The 22431-nt window shown below is 44.3% G+C and overlaps 1 protein-coding gene across 2 annotated transcripts in view; it reads right to left on the reverse strand.

Annotated features, from left to right (window-relative positions):
* CLPB (ClpB caseinolytic peptidase B homolog (E. coli)) overlaps window positions 1–22431 on the reverse strand; it is a 143312-nt gene that overhangs the window by 84083 nt on the left and 36798 nt on the right. For both annotated transcript variants that reach the window (XM_010849493.1, XM_010849494.1), the window contains exon 4: window positions 2231–2334. In XM_010849493.1, coding sequence (XP_010847795.1) covers window positions 2231–2334 — 104 coding nt within the window. The remainder of the gene's footprint in view (window positions 1–2230; window positions 2335–22431) is intronic.

Raw genomic sequence — 22431 nt, forward strand, 5'->3', positions numbered from 1 at the left:
ACACATCCATGTACACTCATTTGTGTATTATGTTCTATGCTACAATGGCCAAGCTAAATAGCCACAACTGAGACCAACTGGCCCACAAAGCTTTAAAATGGTTACTATCTGGCACTTGTCAGAAAAAGTGTGCTGCCACTGATCTAGAATGCTGAACATGAGCATCATCCTGGAAAGCTGAACACCAAGGTGCATGCATGCTCAGCCGCTTCAGTCGTGTCCGACTCTTGTGACTTATGGACTGCAGCCTGCCAGGCTCCTCTGTCCATGGCATTCTCCAGGCAAGAATACTGGAGCAGGTTGCCATGCCCTTCCTTCAGGGGATCTTCCTGACCCAGGGATCGAACTCACGTCTCTTGCAACTCCTGCACTGTAGGTAGATTCTTTATCCACTGAGCCACCTGGGAAGCCCCAGAACATAAAGGTTCAAAACTTGAAATGCAGGGGTGGGGACCGGTGTGACAGCAGAGGCAGGACTAGATGGCTTCACAGTACTGAGATTCTGTGAAATCAAAAATGCTTACTGGGCGGTGTTCGGATCCCAAGAGCAGATGAGAAGGCCCCTGAATAGTTCCTTCCCTTCTACCTGGCCCTGCCCCTCAGCAAATGCTCCTCCTTGCTTTTTGGTGAAAGCACCAGAACAGAAGATAGAGCTGAGGGTAGCAATGCTGCACCTGAGTGAATGGTAGACAGCCTTTAAGCTGAGTTCCCACACATCAGGCTGCAAATATAGGGCAAGTCTGGCACTCATGAAATTCTCCTTGACTGCAAACAAAATGAATATAAGTCCCCCAGCTCAGTGAGGAATCCAAGGTGGCATAGGTCACAGCCTGCACATAGAACTGTCAGCTCACGAGGAAAGAAAAGACATATGAGCAGATCAGAGTTCAAATAACCATATAAAGGGCTAAGATTTAGAGAACATTCAAAGGAGCAGCAGAGGACAGGTTGCAGAGAAGGCTCTGTGGAGGATCGGGCTACAGCAAGGGAGCTTGACAGAGAAGGAGCAGGTTCAGAGGTAGAGAGGCAGGGGAGGGCAACTTCACATTTCACCTAGGTAGCAATGCTCTGCTGCTTTTGACATTTTTCTCATGCTACTGATATGAGAAACTTTGCTGGGGCAGCAATGACACTTCCGCCCTAGGCTACCACACACCCACGTCAGTCTGGCAGCCTTGCTGACGGTTCTGAGGGCTGAGCATACTTCTCCCCTCTGCTGAACCTCCCCTCAGGTCAATGTTCTGACCCTCGAACAGTCAGCAAGGCTGTCTCTCCTGGCATCATTGAAAACTCTAAAGCAGCCTCAGCTTAGCTGTCCTGTTGCGGGAAAGTGAGGGGAATCTCAGGCTCTGTGAGTAAGCCAGGATAATGGGTGGGCGGCGGAGTCAATCTGGACAAGCAAAGCTCAAACGTAAAATATTCATCTCTGTCTGCAGTCAGATCAACCTGCCCTCTTCTCAATTCCACTTTCGAAAAACTACTCACCAGAGGCAATTCAGACTAACTTGCCCACGTACCTTCCAACAGATGTGACCAAGCCCTGATAAATGTGCACACTGGCTCCTTCCTCTGGAGAAGTCCAAGCAATCACCCACACAATACCCCACCACGGCAATGATGACCACTCCATTTTACAAGCACAGACATCAAGGTACAGAGGAGGTCCACTCTTTGTCCTGGATCACTGAGTAAGTTGAGGGGCCAGTGCTAGAGAGAGGACTATATTCCACATACAGGAGGGGGAGAAAAAATAGTATTCAGGGTAGTGTGGAGGGACTTGTGAGGCTAAGGGAACCAGTAAAGCTGGTTTCTAGTCCTGGGGCAGGGCTAGGGAAGGCTAAGTCCGCAGGAAGTAGAGAAAGAATGAATCCACATTCCACACAGTTGCCTTAATTATCTTACGGAAACCTGCTTCATTGTCCACTCATCTGAGACGCCACAGGTTGAGGCACTTTTGGCAGAACACCAGTTAAAAGGTTTTCCTACTCCTCTCCTCAGTTACGAAATCAGGCCTCCATTTTATTCCTTAAGACGTGAAGTGACATAAATTACAGAGCTAGAGGGGGCTGTGAAGGGGATCTGCCCCAAGCCTTTGGGTTATCCATAAGTCCCCAGAGGATGAGCGACTTGCAGGCTCTCACCTGACTTGCTGGTAGAACTGGCACGGAGAACGGCTGCTAGAAGCCGCAGGGGGGAGGGCCCGCAGAACAGCACAGTAGTCCACACTTACCTTCTAAAGAATGGATTCCCTGATCCTTGGCGGTCTTGTATACACTGCTAAAATCGTCCCCAAGGTTTGGGTCAGCACCAGCAGCAAGCAGGACCTGCACCACACTGGAAGAAATCAGACAGACATAAGTGTCACAAACAGGAAAGGTCCAGGAAATAAAGACTCTAATTCTGAGGCATGTTTAGGGACTGGCTCTGCCTCTGTTCACCTGAGTGGTACAGTGGAAAGAACACGAACTTTACAAGTATTGAACACAAGGGTAGCAAAGTTGGCTCTGATATGTTACTGGCTGAGAGGCTCTGGACAAGTTATCTAACACCTCCCTAAGGCTCAGGATCCACAACTATAAAATATGAAGTGTTTTTATTCAACAACTACTTATCAAATGCTTACTATGTTCAAGTCACTGTTCTAGGTACTAGGGTCCATGACCTCAGGGAGCTTACAGTCTCTTCAGAGAAGGACAACAATTTACCATAAAATTCTAGCAAAGTGTGATGGAGGCTATGATGGGAAAAGTACCATGTATGGTAGGAAACCAAGGGAGGGGATCAAGAAAGGCATCCCAGGGAATGTGATATTAAAGACGTGAAAGGCTGAATAACCAGATCCAGGTTGGTGAAGTGGGAGGACCCAATGCATTCACAAATCCTGGGAGGCAAAAAAGCACGAAGTTTCATCTGAAGAAAGTGGACCTGGAGCAGAGGGTGTAAGTGGAAGAGAAGTGGGAGATGAGGTAAGCCACTGAAGGGCTGGGGAAGTGACATGGCAACACAAGCTTTTCCTCCCCACTTACATATGTATGCACACACACACACACACAGTACAAATCATATTGAAATACTAAATTGAAAAATGAAAGTCTCTTATAGCTATCTCCTCAATCTAAATTCCAGGAGTAATTACTATTTATAGTTTGGTGTGTTCTCTTCTAAATCTTTGCTATTAGAAGAATCACTCCTATAGCCGTGTGAGAATGGACTGAAGGGAGAAGACGACAGGCAGGAGGCTCCACAGTGAGATCAGATTAGGTGAATTTATAAAGCACCAACCACAGTGCTTGACCCAGGAAGTGCTCTTTATATGTTAGCTTCCCTTGTCTTATGTGATGTTCCTGCTAATAATTCCCCCCACTTTTTTTTCTAACAAAAAAGGTTCATGTTCACTATAAGAAATTTAGAAAATACAGCTAATCAAAAAAAACTGTTTTAGAATATATAACATCTTTGCAGTTTTTTCCAACATATGCACATTTTTATTTACAAAAAAAAATGGGGTCATATATAAGTTCTCCCTAAATATATACATACCTCTTCCATTTATTATATATTTGTCTATGACATTGTTTTTAATGACTGCACAGTATTCTACCTTAAGGCTTGTCTATACTTCATGGAGAAGGAAATGGCAACCCACTCCAGTGTTCTTGCCTGGAGAATCCCAGGGACAGGGGAGCCTGGTGGGCTGCCATCTATGGGGTCGCACAGAGTCAGACATGACTGAAGCGACTTAGCAGCAGCATACTTCATTTAGCCAATCTCCAACTATAAAATAATTATTTTTAATATTTCTATAACAATTTCCTTTGAATAAATTCCTAAGAAATGAATTTCTAGATCAAACCTATAAACATTTTTAAGGTTTTTGATAAACGTTACTAAATTGCCTTTCAGAAAGAATGTGATTTTTATTTCTACTATCAAAAGAAGAAGGATGAGAGTAACTGTTGTGCCTTCCTTTCATCATAATGTGAGTGACTGACTGAAGGTCACTCAGTCGTGTCTGATTCTTTGCAATAGTCCATTAAATTCTCCAGGCCAGAATGTGGGTAGCTTTTCCCTTCTCCAAGGGATCTTCCCAACCCAGGAATTGAACCCAGGTCTCCACATTGCAGGTGGATTATTTACCAACTGAAGCCACAAGGGGAGCCCAAGAATACTGGAGTGGGTAGCCTATCCATTCTCTAGCAGATCTTCCTGACCCAGGAATCAAACCAGGGCAGCCTGCAATGCAGGCGAATTCTTTACTAACTGAGTTATGAGGGGAGCCCTTTCATCAAATAGGGCATTTTTTTCTTTTTAATAGTGTGTTAATCTGGACACAGAAAATGTGTTAGACAGAAAATGGAATCACATCACTGTTTCAGTTTGCATTTCTTTGATTACTAGTGAAGCTGGACTTTAAAAAAATCTTTAGCAATCAGTTGTGTTTCTTTTTTCATGAATTATAATAATCAATTGTTTTTATTCTCATGAATAATGTCCTTTGCCTATTTTTCTTTTAGTATGTTCATCTTTTGCTCACTGGACTTCAAAACTATTAATGCTTTTGAAGGCATAAATTGCAAGCATTAAAAAAAATTATGCTAGGGAATTTCCTGGTGATCCACTGGTTAGGATTTGGTACTTTCACTACCAGGGTCTGGGTTTAATCCCTGGTCAGAGAACTAAGATCCTACAAGTCATGTGGTGACATGTAGCCAAAAATAAATAAATAAAAATTTAAAAATTACTCTAATTATTGTAACTATTAAAAAGCCAAACTGTAATTTTAGATTCTCTCTGTTGTTAAGTTTTTCAGTATCTGTAGTCAGTAGTGTTGTTGGTTTTCCCTGTATTAACTGGTTTGAATTTCATAACCTTCAACAGGCACAGGACCTGGCCCAATTATCTGCTGAATGGATGAATGAATTTCAGTAACTCCCATGCACACACACACACACATACACACAGTCCTCATAGATAAGTAACATGGTCAAGTCAGTCTCCTGACTCTAATACCCCTCACCTAAAAAGATTTTAAGAATTATCTTTTATAGGCAATTTATCCAGGCTATGAATTATGATCCTAAAGAGAAATGAGAAGGGTCTCTAAGCAGCTAAAATTCACATCTAAAAGTCAGATATGTAATTCACAGCAGACACTGTCAGGTTTTTAGTTGGAGACTATTTGCCTATCAGTTCAGTTCAGTTGCTCAGTCGTGTCCCACTCTCTGCGACCCCATGGACTGCAGCACACCAGGCTTCCCTGTCCATCACCAACTCCCGGAGCTTACTCAAACTAAAGTTCATCAAGTCGGTGATGCCATCCAACCATCTCATCCTCTGTTGTCCCCTTCTCCTCCTGCCTTCAACCTTTCCTAGCATCAGAGTCTTTTCAAATGAGTCAGTTCTTCCCATCAGGTGGCCAAAGTATTGGAGTTTCAGCTTCAGCATCAGTCCTTCCAATGAATATTCAGGACTGATCTCCTTTAGAATGGACTGGTTGGATCTCCTTGCAGTCCAAGGACTCTCAAGAGTCTTCTCCAACACCACAGTTCAAAAGCGTCAATTCTTCGGTGCTCAGCTTTCTTTACAATCCAACTCTCACATCCATACATGACTACTGGGAAAACCATAGCTTTGACTAGATAGACCTTTGTTGGCAAAGTAATGTCTCTGCATTTTAATTTGCTGTCTAGGTTGGTCATAGCTTTTCTTCCAAGGAGCAACGATCTTTCAATTTTACGGCTGCAGTCACCATCTGCAGTGATTTTGGAGGCCAAGAAAATAATATCTGTCATTGTTTCTATTGTTTCCCAGTCTATTTGACATGAAGTGATGGGACTGGATGCCATGATCTTAGTTTTCTGAATGTTGAGTTTTAAGCCAACTTTTTCACTCTGCTTTTCACTTTCATTAAGAGGCTCTTTAGTTCTTCTTCGCTTTCTGCCATTAGTGTGGTGTTATCTGCATATCTGAGGTTATTGATATTTCTCCCAGCAATCTTGATTCCAGCTTGTGCTTCATCCAGCTCTGCATTTCACATGATATACTCTGCATATAAGTTAAATATGCAGGGTGACAATATACAGCCTTGATGTACTCCTTTCCCGATTTGGAACCAGTCTGCTGTTCCATGTCCAGTTCTAACTGTTGCTTCTTGACCTGAATACAGATTTCTCAGGAGCCAAGTGCGGTAGTCTGGTATTCCCATCTCTTTCAGAATTTTCCAGTTTGTTGTGATCCACACAATTAAAGGCTTTGGTGTAATCAATAAAGCAGAAGCAGATGTTTTTCTGGAACTCTCTTGCTTTTTTGATGATCCAGCGGACGTTGGCAATTTGATCTCTGGTTCCTCTGCCTTTTCTAAATCCAGCTTGAATATCTGGAAGTTCTTAGTTCACATACTGTTGAAGCCTAGCTTGGAGAATTTTGAGCATTACTTTACTAGCGTGTGAGATGAGTACAACTGTGTGGCATTCTTTGGCATTGCCTTTCTTTGGGATTGGAATGAAAATTGACCTTTTCCAGTCCTGTGGCCACTGCTGAGTTTTCCAGATTTGCTGACATATTGAGTGCAGCACTTTCACAGCATCATCTTTTAGGATTTGAAATAGCTCAACTGGAATTCCATCACCTCTACTAGCTTTGTTCATAGTGATACTTCCTAAGGTCCATTTGACTTTGCATTCCAGGATGTCTGGCTCTAGGTGAGTGATCACACCATCGTGGTTATCTGGGTCATGAAGATCTTTTTTGTATAGTTCTTCTGTGTATTCTTACTACCTCTTCTTAATATTTTCTGCTTCTGTTAGGTCCTTACCATTTCTATCTTTTATTGTAATTTACTTATATAGTTTACAAATAATTTGGAAAGGACTGTCATTAGTCTTCCTGTTTCCCAGAAGATGAAAAGTTAAGAGGGTTCAAAAAGGCTGTTAGAGATGGGCAAACTAACTGCAGGCAGTAAGAAAAATATCTCATGGCAAAGGATGCAGTATGGCACAGTGGTTATAATGTTGGCTTTAAAATCTGAGACCATGGTACAGATGGGCTTCTCTGGGGAAAATGGAGAAGAATCTGCTCGCCAATGCAGGGGACATTGGTTCGATCCCTGGTCTCAGAAGATTCCACATGCCTCGGAGCAACTGAAGCCTGTGTGCCACAACTACGAGCCCACTTGCTGAGATTACTGAGACCAAATTCTACAACTACCAAAGCCTGCGCATCTAGAGCCCGTGCTCCACAATAAGAGAAACCACTGCAAAGAGAAACCTGTGCACAGCAATGCAACGCAACGAAGAGCAGCCCCTGCTCACTGCAACTAGAGAAAGCCCACGCAGAGCAACAAAGACCCAGTGCAACCAAAAATAAATCAATAAATAAATTTAAAAAACTCTGAGTCAATATGAACATCAACATGAATAATGACATTAACGGACTATCACCCATTGCACACTAAGATTCCAAGAGTCCACATAGTCAATGGGTGAGGGGGAAGGGAAAGCTTTATTTTTACTGTAGAATGACAACTAATAAATGTAGAACAAATGATGAAATGAGAAAATCACTCTGTATCATAATTATCAGATATTAAGAATATCTAGCTCATATGACTCTGTTAGTGCATAAAATGTGCTTTCATAGTATATGACACACAATAAGTGCTCAACAGACATTAGTTATTATAACTGTGTACCTGACCCTATGGTTGGGCTGTAGGCAAGTCAAGAGACTTATGAACTGACACACAAATAGGGAAGATGGTGTGACATTTTATAACAAGTACATTTTATAACATAGTACACTATCACTTACTAACTGTGATCTTGGACAAATTATTACACTTCTGAAACTCCATTTCCTTACTAGAATAATAGGGATTATGATGCCTCCCCCTTGTAAGTTATGAGATAAAAACTCTACAGTGCCTGGCACATCAAAGGAGATTCACAAATATAAGCTCTCTTCTCTGTGTCCATATAATCTTAGTGATAATTACATAGGCTGAAGTGGGCTCCAAATCTATACCCAGCACTTGTGCTGCCATAGCACTGTGTTAAGAAGGCAGCTCTTCTATATTCTACTCAAGTTGGCTTGTTTTAAAATTTAAGTGAGGAGGGTTTGTCGATCTAAACTCAAATGGACATAATTTGGTTAATGCTCAGCTGCTATGTCCAATCACCATTCAATCACAACCCCTCCCAGGGCAGGCTGTCCCTCTAGGCATTTAGTGTCACTAACTGTGCTACCTGGGCCTCTCCAGGTTCCTGAGTATTGATTCCATCTGTCCAATTTGCAGGCTGCAAGACGTGTCCAAGCAACCAAGTATGCTACCCTTGGCCCCAGGGGGCAGACAGTGGTCTGGCAGGATGGGGAGAGAAAAGTGATGAGGCTAGGCCCTGGGGCTGCTAACCCAATCAAAAGGAATGGGCAATTCACTTCACAAACTTGGAGGACAAGGAGGGTAAGCATCCAAGCGAGTGACTCATTCTGCAACCTTGGAGAAGATTCCTTTCACTTTTCATAAATGCAAAAGGCAGCAGCCCCACGGTGGGGTAGAGCTAGGACTAAAAGAACCATGGCTGTTCTGTGGTCCAGAGTGGCACCAAACAACTTATCAGACAGCAATAAGCTTTTTGTCCAGGAGCCATCTCATACTTGAAAAGCATTTGACCCAGAGTTCCATGGGGATCAGGTCTTTTTTGGAGAAGTCAGTCCAGATCAGCCTAAAGGACTACATGACTATAGTTAGCTTTGAAGACAAAAAAGAACTTTGTGGACCTGTGATATGCAGCAGGGCAGAAATAGGGTAAGAGGCCAGCCGGGTAAGAGAAACCTAGGGCAAGGCTGGTGAGAACAGGTTTAGCAGCATGTCAGGCCCAGGGAGTGCCAAGAAGTTCATAGTCAAAACAGAGCCAAGGGCCAGAGACCAGGCAGCAGAGATGTGAGGCAGAGAGCCAAAAGCCAGGTCATATGTTAAGGACTAGAGACAGAGGGAAACAGCAGACACAAAACAAGTCAACAACCAGAAACCAAGAAACACACTAGTATGAGGCCAAGGGAAGGCAAAAGAAGCAGACACCAGGAGCAGCAATGAGGAGACTTCGGAAATGAAGAGATTTCTGTCTCTGACGTTGTTTTTGCTGAAGCCAAAACAAACCCCCAATTCAGAAATGTATCTGGGAGAAGGTGACATGTAAGGGATGGTGAATTGGCCCACCTGCCTGACAAGGGGATTACCGGATCTGATGGTACAAAGGCAGGCAGGCACTGCTATTCAAGGTGATCCACAAAAGGATAACTGCAGCCGACTCTGTTCTGGCGCCGGCATGATGGTTGTCACTCGTGAGGTTTCGGTTTAGGTATCACTACCTTAAACGTCAACAGCTGGTGCCAAATCGGCAGTACCTAGTTCGGGCTAGGTCTTCACGCTTTTAATAGCTGGATTAAAGGGGGCACGGTACACCATTCCACTCACTCATGTTTTTCTGTAACACACTCAAAGGAACTATGCTGACTACTCCACAGGTTCTCACTGGGCAAAGGCTTACAAACATCAGCAATTCTCCCAGCCAGCTCAGAACTTGGCCTCTGGTAGTCTGTGGAAAGACATGCCTACCAATGTCAGTATCAACTTCAAAGGCTAGAGATAATCTCCAGATACCCTACTTCCAATACTAACCCGGAAAGTCAGAGAATGTATGCAGCCCGAGAGGATGGAGGTTTAGAGTTGGCCTTTAGTGACTTGACTCTGGTAGCAGTACATGCCTTCCTGTGTGTCCATCACAATCTATTCTGGTCTTATCTGTGCCCAAGTGAGCTGACTTACCAAAAAGACTGAGCTGTGTGAATACTGAAGGTGAAGATTGTGAGGGATAGTATCCAGCCGACAGGCTGGGAGAGGAAGAGCAACAGGACTGAGCTAGCCAGGCTGGGGGGCTGGCGGGTACTGCAGGCCTGGAAATCTGACTAGTCAGAAATGGTCAGGTATTGAAGACTGGCCTCAGGTAGGGAGGAAAACGCAGGTCCAGAACCCAAGACCTGGGTAAGAGTTATACAAGTGAGTAGGAGTAGTGAGCTCTGAGTCTAGGCTGAGAGCTGTTTTCTTTCTACCTTCTCTTACTGCCTGCTGGTATAAGTATTCAATTTCTCAAGGGTACAGTAGAGCTAAGTAGGAAGAAGACAGCGGTCTAATAATAAGAGCTAGCATCTGTATATACTTCCTACCCACCAGGCACTATTTTAAATATTAATACTTTATATATACTAACATTTAATCCTCACAACAACCCTATGAGGGAGGTTAAACAGAAACCAAGGGGTAAGTAACCTGCCCAAGGTCACTCAGTTGTAAGCTGCACAGGTAGGATTCAAACCAGGGCAGTCTGGCTACCAAGTCCATGTTCTTATCATTCAGCTATATTGCCTCTTACTTCCCTTTATGGATTCCCAGGTAGCTAACAGTCTGGAGGACTTGCCTCAATTCAAGTTTTAGCAACAAGGCAAGGATCAGGAAGTCCCACAGAAAAATGAGGCAAAAACACCCAGAAGAGGAAACAAACAAGATGATTAAGTATATGAAGAAATTCTCAAGCTCATTTGTGATTAGAGAAATGAAAAATTTTTTAAATAAGCTAGCACTTTATTGGGAATCTGGGGTTGATATGCATACACTGCTGTATTTAAAACAGATAACCAACAAGGACTTGCTTTAAAAACAATTTAAAAATGAGATAGCACTTTAAATTCAACATACTGACAAAAGTGAGAAAGCTGAAAAATACCCAGTGTTGGTGAAGGCATGAGGATCTTGGATTCTTCAGGCACTGCCTGGGGACAGACTGATGCAGCCATTCCAGATGTCATCTTGTAATATTTGTCACACTCAAGTACCTGACCCAATAACCCAGCACTTTGCTCCTGAGTATATGTATCTCAGAGAAATTCTTACACAGGTCCAAACATGGGAGATGTCCCCACACCTTTTGTGGCAGTGGGGAGTTGCAGGCACTCAAGTGTCCATCACTGAGGAAACGAGTGAGTTAAATGTGGTCTATAAAACATGATGCAGCAGTTAGAAGCAACAGGCTGGACACAAGAATAGATGATTTTTAAAAAAGAGTTGAGGGGTTTCCCTGGTGGCTCAGTGGTAGGTAAAAAGAATGTCTGCCAGTGCAGAAGACATGGGTTTGATCCCTGATCTGGGAAGATCCCACATGACACGGAGCAACTAAAGCCCGTGCACCACAACTACTGAGCCTGTGCTCTAGAGCCCATGAGCTGAAACCATTGAAATCTGGGTGCCTTAGAGCCTGTACTCCACAAGAAAAGAAGCCACTGCAATGAGGAGCTAAGACACCATAACTAGAGAAAAGCCTGTGCAGCAGTGAAGACCCAGCACAGCCAAAAATAAATAAAATTACTAAAAAAACTTAAAAGGGTCGGATTTCCTGCCCTCATTTCTTCTAAAAGTTTATTCCTTCAGGGAGTCTCTCAACTGCCGAACTTCTAATTCCTATGTTGATCTAGTGATCTTGGGGGCTGAAAAATTAAGGGCCCAGTGAAATCAATGAACTCCCTGAAGTACACCAAAGATCATCAAATATATCCCTCCTGCTAGGAGTCCCCCCCACCGCCCCACTTTCCGTTCTACTGGTTAGTGCTCACTCACCTTCAGGGCTCCTCAGTGACATAGTCATAACTCAACTGAGGCCTCTCTGACTCTCAGCCCAGGTGCACGCCCTTCCTGCTTGCACAGAACCCAATTCTCACTCAAGTGGAAGGTGCCGCTCACCATATCATATCGTGATTGCCTGTCTATTTTTATTTACCTTTCCCAGTAGACCACAGGGCAAGGGCCATGTCTCAACCTTTCCTAGCTTCTTGCCCAATGCCTAGATCACAATAAGTGGTCAACAGATGCTTTCTGAATGACTGTATGAATAAATGAAATAATTCATTTGGTGAGAAACAAGGGAGAAAGGTGGAAGGCAACTGTCTTAGCCCTTCCCAGCCTTCTCCCACCTGAGGGTCCAAACTGGGTTGCAGGCAGCTTAGCTGTGGAAAACGTCCCCATCTTCCTCTCCTGAGCACCAGACCCTTCCCGACTTACACCAGGCAGTTCCCAAACAAAGATGAGGAAATGAACTGGAGGGTGGTCTCTAAGTTGCAGCTCCTGAGACTCACAGAAGTCCCTGTGGAGCAAAAGCCCCCACGAGGCATGTTTTAATTAGCTGATTAGGCTGTAATTAGATTAGAGGTGGACACACCCTTAGGAAGTTGGCTCATATGGACCTAGATGAGCTCCCATTTTCAAGACTTTTCACAAAGCTTGAGAGGGCAGTTGCATTGATTGGCTTTCTGCTCTCAGTGGCCGGAGGGGCTTTGGGTCATCACACTGTTTAGGAAAGAGGGAGGAAACCTGTGGTGTGAGCTCAGACCTAGGCTGCGCCAGGCACGTGTCAGAGACGGCTGGTGAGCAGCTGGAGCTGGTGAAGCAAGAAGGGCAGTGATCCCAGCTCCAGGTCGGCCCCACACAATGTGGAGCTTCTGGAGAGGCTCCTCTGACTCCCCCTCCCCTTTACCCCCCACATCCAAGCACAGGGTCACTGTGTCCCAAGGAGAAGACAAAGAGTTGACCTATTCTCAACTCAGCGCACACCTCAGTGAGGGGAGGAAGCAAAGAGGTCACAGTTCAGGAGGTTTGCTGGAAGTCAAATGAGCTGTGGCTCATTCAGTCTACTGGCCAGTCTATGGGAGGTCAGGAAAGCAGGGTGGCCGACCAAAGGCACGTGTTGAATCTAGAGATCCTGTGGTGGGGGACCATGAGCTTGGGGGCAGGGGCGGGTAGTGGGGAAATAGGAGGGCAGTTTTCTTTTCTTCTTTTTTGGGAGGATGGGGTGCAGTCTTCTTTTTAAAGCCAGCTTCCTTGGGAAACAAACTAAAGATTAGGTAGGAAGCTAGGTACCTGTATAGAAAATGTGTCCCAGTTTTCTTGAATGAGGATGATATTTTATTTACTTCCCTTGAAAGGCAAAGATCAATAATCATAATAAAACAGCCATAGAGGGTTGAGCACTTTACATTTACTTTTACATTTACTATTCCAGATCATTATAACCACTCGCAATGAGGTACCAGTCAATTTTGTAAATGAATAAACTGAGGCTCAGCAAGATAACATGAGCTGTCCAAGTGTACATGTTTAATAAACACAGGAACCAAGATTCAAATTCATTACTATCTGGTGCACATTCCCCTAAACCACACTGGTTCTCACCCACCTGACCATCCATTAGTCTGTCCTAACATCCCATAGTTGCTGGGCCCTCACTATGCACCAGGGACAGTGATATTTTCAGACAGTCGTAAAGCTAGCTGGGTTAATAAGAGGGAATCTGATTTAGATAGACAAGGGTCAGAAATCAATAGTGGGCCCAGACAAGGTTAGATAATTTGGGCAAAGCTCAAGGAAGGCATGACACGTTAAGTGGGCCACCAAACCAAGATTATCCATTACAGGGTTTCCAGGACAATTGCAATTTCACACTCTTCACCTAGTTCCAAACACAGGTCCATACCTTTCAATCTGTGGTTCATAATACTCAGTCGCCAAACCAATGGGCCAGAGTGGTCAGGCCCTGGTTATTAGGGATTCTTTCCACAGTATGGGCTAGACCAGGCTCTCCATAGGCAAATCATCCATAAGAGCATGTTGGGGCTCCTACACTTACTATGCACTAGGCTGTCTTAAGTGCATTTTAATCTTTGCAACCACATGATGCTGAGGCAGGTGCCATTATTGTTCCTACTTTGCTGATGAGGAAACAGTTGGTAAGAGGTAGAGCTAGATTTTAAACTCAGGTCCTTTTTCCGGAGCCCTTGGCCCTCACTACTCTGTCACACACATCTAGGCTGTGCTCCCTAAAGTAAGGACTGTGCCTGGCCATATGTTCCTTTGCACACAGGGCAGAGTACAAGCCAGTAAATATTTATCAATTCACTTCTGAGGCCTTAACACTGCACTGCTGGTGCACACACTGAGGCTGCAGTCAGCTCCTGGGCTTTACTTGCCAGAACTGCTAAATTGGGTTGCCCTGGGTGTTACCATTGGTTTTGGTTTTAACTGCAGAGTGAAACACTCATCCCCCCTATTAATTTTTATCACCACAGATTTAACCATTGCTCTCTCCCATTGAGTTCTTTTTTCACATTCCCAATTCTTTCACCCAACATATCAGCTTTATTTAATTTGCCAATTTGTTTGTCATTTATAACTGGTCTCATTAGAATCAGTGATATGACTAGTGAATAGGACAGAACCCTGTGGTTCATAAGCACAGTCTGCTTTCCAGCCTGATATCCATTCATATATGAACAATGAACCAGATCACTCACCATTCATTAGTTTTGGCTAAACTATTTGCTACATCATATTTTATTCACGCAGATAGCATGAGAGACAGCCAAAACCTTGCTGCATCCCAGGCACACTCACCGTATTTACTGATATTTACTGTGTATCCCCGAGCCACCAGCCTGGCAGCCCTAATGAGCACAGTTCATGGCACAGAGTGGGTCTGAGGTCTTTAGAGAGGAGGTGCAGGAGCGTACCACATCACAGTCCCTAGAAATGGAACACTCCTCCCCAGGCTGCTGAAGGGGATGAACACGGGGTGCTCTTTTTGTCCCAACCGATCCTCTCTGTGAAGACAGCCCTGAACACAGAACCCCAGGATGGGATACAGCGGAGGAAAAGTGGGTGGGTACCCTGAGACTGTCAGGTTAGGCAAATGAGCTGGCATCGCTTTCCCAGGAGCAGTGCCTGGGTGGCCTGAGGTCAAGGCATGCGTCTGCCAAACTAGAAACGGGTGCATGCTGGAATTGGAATATCATTACTATGAAACAGGATTATCTTGGGCAATGATTCTAAATGGGATTAGAAATGACCCTTTGTTACTCAGAGATAATCAGCCACAGCAGCAGTGGTGGGAGAGACATCAAGCACGGCACACTTTTCTTGGGGCATAGTGCTGGCATTCTGGGCACCTGGCCAGCACCCTCAGCCACCTTTCCTTGCTGGGAAATACTGGGAACTGTTCTTCACCAGGCAGGTGGCCACCTGGGACAATAGCCAGCTTCACGTCAAAATGCTCTGGTCTGGGGTCCCATGTTCTAGGCATGGCTTCTGAGATGAAAAGGAGTAGAAAAAGGATTTCCAAAGCCCTACTGCTTCTGCATCACACAAAAGAGATACTGGTGAGAGGCAAGTAATAGCGCCACCTCCCTCAAAGACAGGTCTACTTGCAGGAAATTTACTAACTTCATGAGGTCACCCACAATCAGCTGCAGCAGAGTTAGTCATAATAATAATTAAGACACTACCACTACTACTACACTGCTGCTGCTGCTGCTAAGTCGCTTCAGTCGTGTCCGACTCTGTGCGACCCCATAGATGGCAGCCCACCAGGCTCCCCCGTCCCTGGGATTCTCCAGGCAAGAACACTGGAGTGGGTTGCCATTTCCTTCTCCAATGCATGAAAGTTAAAAGTCAAAGTGAAGTCGCTCAGTCGTGTCTGACTCTTAGCAACCCCATGGGCTGTAGCATACCAGGCTCCTCTGTCCATGGGATTTTCCTGGCAAGAGTACTGGAATGGGTTGCCATTGCCTTCTACTATTAACTAAAGTAGCAAACTCTTCTCCAGTGCTTATTATGTGGCAGGCATCATTCTAAACACTTTTACATATATTTATAAACTTAAAGTAGCTCACCTTGTTATCTCTGTATCACGGTTGAGGAAACAATCACAGGTAAGTGAAAGAATTTGTCAAGATCAATAGGAGGAAGAGCCTGGATGTGAACCCCAATCTTTCAGCTCTTGAGCTCACAACTCCATCACATGCTGGATGGACAGTCTCAGCCTGAGAGGACAGTGGCCTGTGCTGGATAAGGCTTTCCTGTACGCTCACTGGTACAGGATCCAGATCCTGCCAGTGCCTCCTATCAACTCTGGTACATCTCTACTTTCTTACCTTTAGGAGCCTATCCTCACAATGGTCCTTATTCCAAAAATGCTGTCTTTCTACTCTCCACCTCTACCGGTCAAAATCCTGTCCATCTTTCAAGGCCCACCTCATGTGAAAGGGCCTCCTTTCATGATCGCCCCCTCCCCAGCACTCTAGGCTGGTCTTCTCTGGGGTACTGACCATACTTTGCCTCATTCTACAGTTATAGGGGGCTTGTTTTATTTCTTCTCTGAGGACAAGGAGAGTAGTTTGTTGGTATTTAAATTTCTCAAAATCATCCAGCACATAGTGGGTCATCAAGAAACCTTGCCTGAGTTGACTTGACACCTGGTCCTGACATGGCTTTGATCCTGAATCTTCCCTAGGCAGTGCAGTCTAGTGGACAGAAAAAGGGTTTGGGGTTCGGAGGGACCTGGCTTCAAATCCCGGCTCCCCCTTTCACCAGTGGACAAGCTTGAGCACCTCTGAACTTCATTTTCTCTATATGTAAAACAGGGATAATAATCCATCCCTTTTAGGGTTGCAGTGAGGATCACAGCCAATACTGGAAGTATTTGACATGGGCCTGGCACACAGAAGACACCACAACCATCATCATCACTACGGTCAGGAGATGAGACAGCACAAAGCCAGCCTCTTTAGGCCAAAGGAAGAACCGTTGTGCAGCAAGCAGCCAGGCTGAGAACAGGCTAGGGATCTTGGGAAGAGGCTGGAAGCCTCCAAGACAGGCTAGACCTCCACGCTGTCAGGCCTCCTAAGGACCTAAGCTGAAGCATGGGTCCAAAGTGCTCTACCTGCTCAGCCTCTGGCCAGCCAGCAAAGAAGAGCTTCCCAAGGAGGCTGCCCTGGTCCAGCTGCAAGAGCAGCATCAGTTCTATGCTCAGAGAACACCTGCAGAGTTGTCAGCCACACAGAGAGGGCTATAAAACCTCTCTTGAGGGTCAGCAATCTGGCTTGTGCTGCTGGGTTCTTAAAGATAGGGTATAATGTCCCCCTCCCTTTAGTAAGATGGAGGGAAAATAAGCCAATGCTAAAAATAAGTGACTGCTATGAGAGGGAATTAAATGGTCTTTGGCCAAGGATGGCGGCATTTTAAAATTAACAAAGCCCAGGTACCACATCCAGGAAGGCCTTGGCAAATGCGTGTTATCCACTCATTAGCTCAGCTCCTCAGGGACCCCAGCCAAGTAGGGAAGGCAGTGCCGGGAAGCGGTCCTTCCGATGCTGATGAAATGCACTCCGGGAGAAAAAGCAGGAGGGAGGGAGACTCTTGTGGGGAATTTCAAACAGTTCTGCTGGAGCTTCCTTCTCTGTTTGGTGGACTCACCTTCTCTGAGGCAGGGGCTTTCAAAGCAACCAGCAAGCCCAAGCGGGCTCAAATCTCAATCGCCCCACCACCGCCCCACCCTTTCAGGATCCCTGGTTCCTGAAGCACCCCAATGGCCATACTATTTAGGCGGTCCTCCCTGGACAGCAGTCGAGGAACAAAGAACCCAAGAATAATATGGGATGAGGCAAGTTCCCAGTCCTGAGCCCTGCTCTTTCTCCTTGCTATGAAGAAGAACCCTATGACACTTTGTGAGCCTGCCGTATACCACTCACAAAGTGAACTGATCACTATTCATTGGTCATGTGACTCCATAAGTCTTTACTCTTCACAATTAGAACATACAGTATTGCAATGTAAGATACCACCAGCAATAAGGATTCAAAACATTCTAGGTGACTACAAACAGTATGGATTTTTTTCATTTTAACACTACAATCATGAATTCTCAGTACACCAAAGGTCACAATTAACAGTGAAAATATAGAGAAAGATGGTGGCATTTGAAAAACTTTTTTAATGTCAGCTTATTGAAGCATCTTTTACGCATAGTAAAATGCATCCCTTTAAGATGTACAATTTGATGAGTTGTATGGCCACCACCAGAATTAAGAATTAACACTCTAAAGTATTTCTGTCACCCGAAAAGTTCCTTTGTGTCCTTTCCTAAATGCTACCAGCCACTAACTTGAGTTCTGTTCCTATAATATTGCCTCCTCCAGACTGTCACGTAAATGGAATTATACAGAAGGTAGCTTTTATTGTCTGGCTTTAACTTAGCATAAGACTTTCAAGATTTGACCATGTTGTTACCTGTACAAGAAGTTAGTCTTTTCTTTCCCCCCCAGTGCTGAGAGGTCCACTGTATGGATGTACTATAATTTGTCCTTTCATCAGATTATGGACATTTGGGTGATTTTGAGTTTTTGGTGATTATGAATAAAGCTACTATAAATATTTGCATACAGGTCTCTTGGTAAGATATATGTTTTTATTTTTCATGGACAAATACCTAGGAGTTGGTATTGCTGGGCTGTATGATAAATGTACATTTTACCTTTACAAGAAATTGCTAAAATATTTTCCAAAGCGGCTATTTCATTACACATTCACATCAGCAGTTATGACAATTGTTCTGCATCACTGTCATCACTTGGTACTGTCAGTTTTTAAAATTTTGGTCATTGGAATAGGTGTTTGGTCAAATGGAATAGCATTTCACTATGATTTTAACTTGCATTTCCCTAAATGCTGAGTATTTTTCACGTACTTATTTCCCATCGATCTCTTCTGTGGTAAAGTATCTGCTCAAGTCTTTTGCCTATTTTTTTAAAAACTGGGCTATCTTTTTACTACCGTTGTGTCCAAGAGTTCTTCATACTTTCTGGATAATTTTGTTATCAGACGTGTTTTCACAGCTTCTTTTTTGAGGAATCAGAAATCGTACCATTTCAATTCCAAACCACTATCCCCTGAACATACACGTTGATCAAGAAAACAGAAAAGACAAACTTTGAGTTTACAACTACCTTAGTGCCACTGGGCAAAGGGCCAAGCAGTACTCAGTACCTGTTAGAACTCACAAGATGGTCTGCACCTCCACGATGAGCACCTGACCACCACTGGGCTTTAAAGAAAGCTACATCTGGAGAAACGGCTGTCCTTTAAGGCCCCCCAGGCTCGGCACCTCCCAAAGCCCTGTTCTGGTCCGGCAGGCTCCTGGAATGGTCAACAGTTGTCACACTCCATTGCTGGCCATTGTCCACTGGGAAAGGTAGGAGGCTCCCAACCCACCCCTCAGTGAAAGAGCAAACAGTGGGGCCTGTGGCTGCCTGGACATCAAAGTAGAGCAAACAGGCCTGGCAGGCCCTGGCTCTCCGCCTACACATCCTGCAAATGCCATCTGAAGGAGCGTCCCTGAGGGGGTCATGACTTCCAGCTTGTCACCGCGCACATCAAAGTTTGCACCACACACGAACTCGGTGCATGGGTTCGAATCAAGTTGCCCAAGAGCGGATACTCTGCCATTGTGTCCAGTTTTAATCCCGTGTTTTCCCAAGTAATTAAGCCTTCTTGCTTATGAACTTGTGACTAAGTAAAGCATCACTGAGAAGTTGTAACATCAAAGTGCCTTCCACCGTCTGTCCATGTTTAGTAAAATTGGATTTCTTTCCGTTCTTAAAGAAAAACTAATTGAATTTAGCTGAAGGCTGGGTATATTTGCACGAGCCAGTAGAGGCTGTGCTAAGTTACAGTGGTCATCCTTGGACCCTGTGGCTTAGCCTTTAGCTGGGCTGGGTCAGAGTGCAACATGGAATGAGGCACCCAGATTTAGGCTAAAGAAGTGCCTCTGGCATGAGGCTTATGGAGAAGGGGCCCGCCCCTGCCGACGACTCAAGGCAATACTACACCCAAGCTGTTACTAGGCTGGTGAAAGGACTGTCCTAGCAGAATGTTGGTAAATCTTTGGCAGGACAGCTACTGAAGACAATGGCCATCACAATGCTCAAGTCCTTGATGTTAGCAGTCCAAGTAAGCTTCTTAAGGCAAAGGCTGGGATGCTTACTTAGTATCTGAAGGCCCTCTAGCCCAGCACATCAGCACCTGACACAGTATAGTTTTTTTTTTAAGTTGCTGGATGCCTAACATGATAATAAAAAGGTACATCAGAACCAAGTTTCTTTCTCCTGCTGTGAAGTCACTTCAGTCATGTCCGACTCTGTGTGACCCCACAGACATCAGACCACCAGGCTCTCCTGCCCCTGGGATTCTCCAGGCAAGAAGAACCAAAATTCTCTGTATCCTTTTTTGCCTGGTCAGGAAACTTCAAACTAAATTTATACTCTATTCCACAAGTTACATGACTTACACAGAGTACATCCGGGTCCCATTTATGTAAAATTAGACACACGCAGATATAGATATATAGTGACTGGTTTCTAGACAGAGGAAATTCACCTGATGGCTCCTTGCTTCTCTATATTATTTTTACAAAAACAACAAACCTATTTCTGGAAAAGAAAATCTCAAGTTCAATCCTGATAGAATTATCTTTCCTTTTACCAATATGATTTCTGATCTTGATCCAGTTTTAACTCTCCTGTGTACATCTATGTTTGTATTTTAATTTAAGTCACCTCAAACCCTTTTTGGAAATAAACGGAGGGGATAAATGATTTTCTTTGTTCTATAGCACTATATTTTCTATTCAAAACTAAATAACACTTTCTCCATTCTAAATTAAATAAAATAATACATACATATATATATATATGTATGTATGTATGTATATATAAAAGTTCACAAGAAGTTATCTCCTTAAGGATAGAGACTATCGAGTTCATATCCCCAAGGACTTAACACATTAAGCAGCCAGGCACTAAAGGCAGTGGAGGGTGAAACGCCTGGGCTCTTCTCAGGATATCTCCCTTGAGCTTGTGGGCTGCCAACACTGGAAAGGAGGTAAAGGCTCTCTGTTTTCTGCCTTGAATCCCAGGTTGCTGCCCCTCTACTCTTCCTTGATACAAACCCAGTTCAAAGGTAGTGGCATTTCAGGCCTCGTCAGTATGATTCCAGACAGGTTTGGTGACTGATAAGATGAGGATCAGCACACTTCTAATATGGAAAAACACCGGCAGATTGTGCTGGGATGGACACAATAATCCTTCAAGACTCCCACAGCACCTTAGGAATGTGGCCTATCCACCCTGAGCAGTATATTCCTGGCATACCAGATTCTACTTCTACTTTTTTTCCACTAGCACTTCTTATCTCCTAACATATATAGCTTGCTTGTGCACTGTATTTACTGTTTATTGTTTGTTTCTGCCTCTTTCTACCCAAGGACCAGCACTTGTATAGAAATAAGCTCTTTGAGGACAGGGATATTTGTCTATCAAGAACAGTGCCTGGTAAAAAGAAGGTACCAAACAATTTTTGTGATATGAATAAATAAATCTAACCTGAGAGTATGCTGTTTTCTGTAAAAATCTGTCCTCGCTGGGTATTGGAAGGAAGAGGAGGGCACAAAATAGAAGCTTAAAACACCAATAATTAGTCCCAGGAACCAAGTAAATACAAGCCAACACTCTCACTTTGCTCAATGAGCATCACTGATTTGCTAATGGCCCTGGATAAAGACAGAGCAATCAGTTAAACCAACAACTCATTAGATTGAGAGAGAAGTGTCCTCAAAGCACATCTACTAGCTGTCTGCTCAATGATTGGCATTACTTTTAGTGTTATTTCCTATCCTGTATCAGTGCTGAAAATACCACACATAGAAGGGCTCACACCCACTCCCCTTTCTCCATCCTTGGTTATCTCTTGCAGATAGAGATACCTGCAAGCTGGGAAAGACTGGTGGAGTCTTTCTCCACTGGGGGTGGAGGCAGGAGAAGCAGGTTATCAGTGGTAGAACAAACACCACTGTGATTGTGTGTGGACAGGTCTAGCAGCAGAGAATAACTTCTCACCATTTGTAACCTGTAGCACATACATTATCTCATCTGACTCTCACAAGAATACAGTGAGAATCTATCTGCTCTACTGTCAGATTCAGTCCCCTCAAGCCCTCTGCTTTGATAAAATCCTGTCCACACTGCTCTGACATCATTGATTATACTATACTCTGCTTCTCTACCTGCCTGTCTTTTCCACATAAGACTATGAGCTCCCAAGGCCTCTGATTCCACAGTGATTAACACAGAGCCTGGCTCAGAGGAGTTATCTACCAAATGTTTGCAGAAATAGTTGCTTTCAGGTGAAGAAACAAGGAATAGAATTTTGAAATTCAACCAAGGGTCGGAGCCAGGACTGGACTCTAGGCTCTGACTTGTAGAGCCAATTTACATCAAATTTTTCTTTTAAAGACTATGTGCTTGGAGCTAAAGAGGCAAATGAGACAGAGTGCTGAGATCAAGTTAATGACAGAGGAGCAGAGAAGAGAGAACTAGGTCAGTACAGCTAAGTCTCTCAGCCAGTCTGAGGCAGTGCCACCTCGACATGATAAAGTCCCAGTTTGGTTGATTTCTACCACCTTTATGACTCTCACAAAGGTGGTCGGTGCTGGCAGATAAAAGCCT

This window comes from Bison bison, unplaced genomic scaffold, assembly GCF_000754665.1.
Source record: "Bison bison bison isolate TAMUID 2011002044 unplaced genomic scaffold, Bison_UMD1.0 scf7180017864284, whole genome shotgun sequence".
Classification (NCBI taxonomy): domain Eukaryota; kingdom Metazoa; phylum Chordata; class Mammalia; order Artiodactyla; family Bovidae; genus Bison; species Bison bison.